The 7,373-nt window shown below is 45.8% G+C and overlaps 1 protein-coding gene across 1 annotated transcript in view; it reads right to left on the bottom strand.

Annotated features, from left to right (window-relative positions):
* Window positions 1-239: 239 nt before the first annotated feature.
* LOC132781461 (forkhead box protein O6) overlaps window positions 240-7,373 on the bottom strand; it is a 195,579-nt gene continuing 188,445 nt past the window's right edge. The window contains exon 2 of the mRNA XM_060785735.2: window positions 240-4,635. Within this exon, the coding sequence (XP_060641718.2) occupies window positions 3,190-4,635 (1,446 nt within the window). The 3' untranslated portion in view covers window positions 240-3,189. The remainder of the gene's footprint in view (window positions 4,636-7,373) is intronic.

The following is a 7,373-nucleotide window of genomic DNA, read 5'->3' as shown; positions in this document are numbered from 1 at the left end:
AAATGGCCATCCAGCCTCTGCTTAAAAGCTTCCAAAGAAGGAGCCTCCACCACACTCCAGGGCAGAGAGTTCCACTGCTGAACGGCTCTCACAGTCAGGAAGTTCTTCCTAATGTTCAGATGGAATCTCCTCTCTTGTAGTTTGAAGCCATTGTTCCGCGTCCTAGTCTGCAAGGAAGCAGAAAACAAGCTTGCTCCCTCCTCCCTGTGGCTTCCTCTCACATATAATCATATCTATCATATCTCCTCTCAGATGGGAAAAGGAACAGAATGAACTGCAGTGCAAAGTAATTACGTTAAATGTGGGAAGCAGAAAAATTAACCATGTTTCTCAAAGCGCCCATCTCTCCATATATATATATATGACTTTCAAGATCTTGGGTTGTAGCGTTTGCACAAAGTTGGAATTCCTCAACATACACCCGCTCTCTGGGCCCATTTCACTTCACTATCAGTAATGTTTACCGTGGCACAGGGTTCTCCTTTAGTTCCATTCCAGGTACTTGGGCCCCATCCAGACTGCCATGTAATGCAGTTTCAGAATTCTGTTTAACTGCACTAAACCGAATTATATGTGTCTACACTGCCATTTAATACTAATCAATGCAGTTAACTGCCTAAGGCTACATGAGGACACACAATGGGGGGAAAGTTAGAAATTTAGTAGGTGAGATGGGCAGAATACCACTTTCTCCTTCAGAATGCTTAATGAGATTGTGCAGCTACATCTCAGCTTGCTGCCAACAAAAGCAGACATCATTGGCATAAATAAACAACCTGATCCTTCAGCTATGGGCCACTTTCTGGTATTAGAACCAGGTGCTTTATCGAGAAGGAGCATGGAGTCCTTTCCCTTTCTGCCACTTATCTCCTTGTAGCCCCTCTTCCCCAACATCATGGATGGGGAAAAGATGGACTGGATTAGATGGACAGTAATCCACTTCCATGGAAAGCGCATACATATATTCACGCCCCACATAATGTACCACCTGAACAATGGAAACCTGATTGAGTCATATTTCCAGGCATTGAGATCTTTGCAGGACACAAGTCATTTTGACTTATGGAAACCCAAAAGCCACATGGTTCCCTTGGCATGATTTGTCTGGAGGCTGAGAGAGTGTGACCTGCCCAAGGTCATCTGGTGGATTTCCGTGCCTCAGCAGAGACCCGAGTCATAGTCCAAAGCCAAATTACTGCACCACACTGGCTGCCACAAATATTATTATTATTATTATTATTATTATTATTATTATTATTATAGCATTCCAGGAATTTTTTCTGCCATGTAATTAGAGCATCTCGATTCCACTTTAACTGCCATGGTGGTGTCCTCTGGGAAGGTGGGGCTTGTAGTCTGGAAAGGCACAAATTCCACCCACAAAGTCTAAACTTGACTCCCTACCCTGCAAACCCCAGGATTCCATAGGATGGAAGTACGGAAGTTAAAGTCGGATAGTTTAGTGCTATAACTGTGTAGTGCAGAAAGGCTCCATGTCTTGACAAACACTAGGCTGGAAGACGGTGTATATTCGATTTTAGTATGACGACTGACCACTGTAGTTTTAAATATATGTGCTTTTTTAATGTTTTATTGTAATGTGTATTTTGATATTTTACCGATTGTATGTGTTTTTATGGTTGGGTCCCTCTTATGAGGTGAGAAGCTCGGTATATAAAACTTTGAAATAAATAAATAAATAGGCTGAGGCAGATGGAGAGGAAATGGAGGCTGACAGCGACTCAGCTCAGCAGGCCCTTGAGTTGTTCTCTGGTGCTTTCAACTCTATCTTGCTCTAGCATCTTCCGTTCCAGAAGCATCGCACCCACTGCCACCACCTCCATAGCCTATCCAGCAATGCCTTAAGGTGGCTCAGGCATTTCTAATGACAGAGAGATGGATATGTAATTTTTGCATCCTTTACCTTTCAGCCTTCCAAGCCAGTTTTCAGACTACATTTACTTTGATGGGTCCTAATGTTTGGACGTAGCCCCTTTCTTGTCTTCTCCTAACTACATACCAATGCTTATGTTTGCTGTGGCTTCCTCTACCCAGTCCCTCTAGCCTTCCAGAGATCTTCTTCTTCTATAGGGCAAGCTCCCTTTACCTGATCAAAACAGATCCTGGTCCTGCCTTCACAAAGCTAGGTATTTTTGGCAAGGGTGTACGCTAAACCAAAATAAAAAGTCACCATAGTTTCGTCCTTCCTGTTCAATCCTGCCAATTTTCCAGACCAGCAGTGAGCCCCTAGGACTTGATGTCATATCAAATACTATGTGGACAAAATCACAAACATGCGTGAGGTGTGGCAGGCACCTAGCCTGAGGACAAAGCAAGTCTGAAAGGAGTGGAAGATATTATTCTCCTTGCTAAACATCAAGTCCTAGTGCTCCAGTCCTATGAGCCCTGGTTCACTACAGAAAGGGAAAACTGAGCCTTTTTTGCTTCTACATAAGCACAAGTTCGACCACCCTCTCACTCCAAAAACTAACACAGAAAATTCATATATGGAACAACTGGAAAATGATGAACCAGACCCGGATTAACATTGGTTTTAGTATGGCAAGTGCCTCCCCTGCTGCTCTTGTTCCCAGTGGCCAATGAACATGCAAAATGCATTGCAAGTCTGAAAATGGAGAGGATCTTAGGCAACTGTTTGTTTGTTGTTGTTGTTGTTGTTTTTTTTTTTTTTTACTGTAGGAAGCCAGAGATGAACTTACATAGAGTATCAGTGTAGGGAAGTGACTGGGAAATAGGCTAAAAAACCAGAACAGTCATAATTATCACCAAGGTTATCTAAACCAGACTGGAAGCTTGGCAAGAATTCTAAAAGGTTCTTCAGACCACACATCACCTATATTTCTGTGCAATAGTGTAGGTGCCCAAATTAGGAGAGAGGGTTAAGAAAGAGTCAGCAACTCTGCAATGCCATGGCTAACTTGTGCCTATTGCACACATCAAAGACAGATCCAACTTACTGCACAATACACCTGGCACAAGCGGGAAGCCGCCGGTACCTGTCAAGACATTTTTCCCTACATTGTGTGTGTGTATGTGTGTGTGTTTAGTGTCATTGTCAAGTTTAAACAGATGGCTCTAGCCTGGCTGAACAAATGAAGGCAAGGAAAACAAGGAAGGCAGCGGAGCGGAGAGAGCTCCCGCAACCCACCAATGGGGCCTGAGCTGGTCTCACCCAGGCACCCAACTCTGGTTGGTGGCCTGCGGAGTGCTAGGCAACGTGGCCATGTTGAGGCCATTTTGTGGTGGAAGAGCAGAGTCAAAGTTGAAGTCCATTTCATCACTGTCCATGAAGTCATTCAAGATGATGGACTCCACGTCACACTCCAAACTACCATTGAACATGTCCAAGTCCAAGTCTGCTGGGAATCTCTCCTGACCCAAAACAGGGGTGTGCATGGCTTCTGGGTAGGGTCCCTGTAAAGAATCCAACAAACTCATGTGCGCCCCTGGATTGTTGACATAGGAATGGATGTGCCCATGGTGGGGCATGGCCGCCATGCTGCAAGTGTCGCTGGGCAGGCTCATAAGGCTGATGGGAGTGGGTAAGGCACTGTTGTTGACAGAAGGGTGGTGGCTGGCTGATGACGGATGGTACAATGCACCACTCTTCATAAGGGAGGGTGAGTGGGGGTGGTAGGAAACCAGGCCAATCTCCCCGCTGCAACTGCTACCACCATTGCCACTGCACATGAGAACATTTGGTCTGTGGCTGCGAGGTGGCGGACCCATGCTGTTGGCCTGTGGCAAGTGAGAGTCACTCTCTTTGTATGTGTAGGAGATCGAGGAAAGCAGATCCTGCAACAAAGAGTTGCGGTAAGAGTGCATGGGAGCAAAAGTGGCCTGTTTGTTCTCCTGGATGGTCTGCATGGGCAAGCGGCGCATGAGGCTCATGGCAGGCTGGCTGTAGATGGTCCCACAGTAGGTGCTGCTGCTGCCACCTCCCCCTCCTCCAGTGCCCACAGCAGAGCACTTGGTGTTGAAGCTGAAGCTGGAATTCCTCTGCCGGAGAGCGCCTGCAGAGAGCGGCTGGCCAGGGCTCAGGCTGTAGTTGTCCTGCAGGTCATCCAGCAGGCTCTCACCGAGGCTCTCGTTCAGATTGATGGTGCCGGTGAGGTCAGCTAGCCTGGGCATCTCGACAGAGCAACGGGCATTCAGGGAGGGGGACATGGTGCTGGATGGGCTTGGGTACATCAGCGGGGAAGATGGAGTCCCATCCTCCTCTTCCAACTCATCCGGCTCATGGTTGGCCATAATGGGAGAAAGGTGTCCACTCAGTGTGCTGGCTGAGGAATTGGCTCGTGTCCGAAAGTCAGCCCAAGCATCGTACTCCTCGCTGGTGTGCGAGGAGGGGCTCCCAGACCACTTGGCTGGTGGCCCAGCTGGGCTCTCCTCCCCGCTGCGCTCCTGGGAGGCTTGGAGCTGCTTCTTCTTGCTGGCTTTGCCCTTGATCCGCAGGAACTTGCTGTTATTGTCCATGGAGACAGCTCGCCGGCGTGGCGTCTTTCCCGTTTTCCCACCCTCAGGGTTCAGCATCCACCAGGAGCTCTTGCCAGTGCCTTCGTTTTGCACGCGGATGAATCGGGTGTGTAGGGACAGGTTGTGGCGGATGGAATTCTGCAGGCAAAACACAAGAAAAGGAGATCTCCATCATTGCTAGTTAGCAGATTTGCCATTTACAAAGCCCGCCACACAGAGCCCCTTCCATCCCCATACTATCACATAAACAAAGCTTCCAAGAGTTGCCTTTTCTAACCACACCTCCCCGAATCCTCCTGCCATTGGCCATGTTAACTGGGCATTTCTGGGAGTGAAAATGTAATTCTCCGAAGTTTTACACACAAGACTACCCACCTGGCTTCAAAGCCTCCATGGGGCACATACTTTCTGCACTACCACTTTTGTATGAAAACAGGAATGGGAATCCTGTGGGTTTGTGGGTGTTGTTGGACTCCATCCTATAAGATAGCCAATTATCAAGGATAATGGGACCTGGGAGCCAATGATGTTGGAAAGGCCACAAGCTTCTCCTCTCATTATAGAAAACAAGTTGAAGTTTACCAGAAGGCCAAATTCTCTATTCTATTCCAATTTCAGGGGATGGTAGAAGGTACATCTCATGTACAGATAGATACCATGACTCTCCTTGTGACCTAAATTATATGCGTAAAAGAAGAAAGTCTGTGGTAATTAGAGGGAGGTATTGAATGAAAGGACTGTGAGGTCCACTCATGATCACTACTTAATTTTTCGACTTCAACATTTTACTTTCATATGTTCCACCAGCAAACAACCAATATAGTCACCACACCACAAACTTGTATGCTACTGAAGGATTATAAGGAGAGGAACAGTCAGGAATCGAGTCAATCCTTTTTGACCCCCAAATACTGGTACACTGAGCACAACTGAGCAGCCAGACATGGCATCCGCTGCAAAGACAAAACTAGAATCAAAACTTCATTTGAATTCATTTAGACCTACTGAACTGCAACTCCCAGGATTCCATAGCAGGTGTCAAACTGCAAATCCCATTGAAATCCAAATGAGGTTTTAATTTCAGTGGGATTTACTCTTGAGTAAGCCTGCCTCCAGCTTCCCAGTGTAGTTCCACTTCAAAATCTGTGCAATTTGACACCTCTTTAACTGCCATGGCTAATGCTATGGAATCATGGGAGTTATCGTTTCACAAGGTCTTTCGGCAGAGTGCTGGTGCCTCCACAAACTACAATTCCCAGGATTAAGTTTAGCATTGCTTTAACTACCATGACTTGAAGGTTATGGGATCCTGGGAGTTGTAGTTTGGGAAGGCCCTGGCAGATCAGGCTCAACATTGTAGAATGGATGCAGTTTGACGCCATTTGACTCAAATTCTTAGGGTTTCTCTGTGTCAAAAAAGAGAGACACCAAACCAAAAATTATCCCCTTCTTTTCAGTTTTGTCTTTGTAGCTTGAAAGGAAAGGGTTTGGGGTTGAAAGCTTAACCTGAAATGGGCTTCTTTACCCTGTTGCAGAGCCACCGTTTGTTTCATCGTATGGCTAACAGAACTAAATAGATGCAGGTTCAGAAGCCAAGGTTAAATTGTGATGAGCAAGAAATTATGCTTTTAGGGAGCACCCTAAAGGCAGCTTAAACTGTGGTGTGATACCACTATGTAACACATTTTTTGTTCCTTTATTATAAGTGTCATTCTCTAATTAGTTCTACCACAAAAACATGGGAAAAGTTTATTAAACAGCAAAAACTTTGTTTTGGCGGGACATCCTGCAGCACATTTTGCTACAGTTTTCAATGAGTATCTCATCAGAGAGTTTCAATCAATTAGACACAGTTGGTGGCAGGCACAAAAACAGAGTTTCTGGAGTAGAACAACTACTTTCAAAGCTAGGACCACACAATTAAACAGGAAATAACAATTTCAAACCAGAAACCCCTTTTTAACATTTTCTTACATAGTGTAATCTCTTCCATTTGTTTTGTACCACAGTCCAACAGGTTGCAACATTTGGCTAATTTAGAAACAATTTAAGGTATCTTCAGTTACTTTTGTACCTTGACTTTTTTCCAAAATGGTTATTAGAACAGTAATTATTAATATTACAGGGCTTGGGGCTGCAATGGAAACACATTACTTTTAAAAGGAATTGTTGAACTCTAGTTCTGAAATCATCCAGAGCACCGGGCTGGTCACTATGGGAAATGGGAGGTTGCCATTTGGTTTGCCTTATACTTCTCACCAGAAAGACCACACACACACTCACAGCCCAATTCTGCACAGCGCCTATTTATGCGCTCCCCCCCCCCCCAAAGACATTTATCACCAAAAAAGCTGAAAAGAGAAGGTTACGGTTTGCATACAAATTTCCTGAATGAATTCATATGGACAGATGACAACTGACCAGGAGTACCTCTGTCTTGTCTGGAATCAATTTCAATTTGTTCGTCCTCATCCAGACTGTCAGAAGCCCCTGGTGGCGCAATGGGTAAAGCCCCTGTGCTGGCAGGACTGAAGACTGAAGACCGATAGGTCGCAGGTTCGAATCCGAGAGATGGATGAGCTCCCTCTATCAGCTCCAGCTCCTCATGCGGGGACATGAAAGAAGCCTCCCAAAAGGATGATAAAAACATCAAATCATCCAGGCGTCCCCTGGGCAACGTCCTTGCAGACGGCCAATTCTCTCACACCAGAAGCAACTTGCTCCTGACACGACAAAGAAAAATCCAGACTGTCACAGCGGCCAATCACCGGTTCATCCGAAACTCTGGATGATCTCCCCCAATGGTTTCATGTAGATGTTAAACAACATGGGAGACAGTAGTGAACCCTGCGGAACCCCACAAGACAATGGTTGTG

The sequence above is a fragment of the Anolis sagrei genome, chromosome X (genome assembly GCF_037176765.1).
Source record: "Anolis sagrei isolate rAnoSag1 chromosome X, rAnoSag1.mat, whole genome shotgun sequence".
Lineage (NCBI taxonomy): Eukaryota > Metazoa > Chordata > Lepidosauria > Squamata > Dactyloidae > Anolis > Anolis sagrei.
This window is presented reverse-complemented; position numbering and strand designations above follow the sequence as displayed.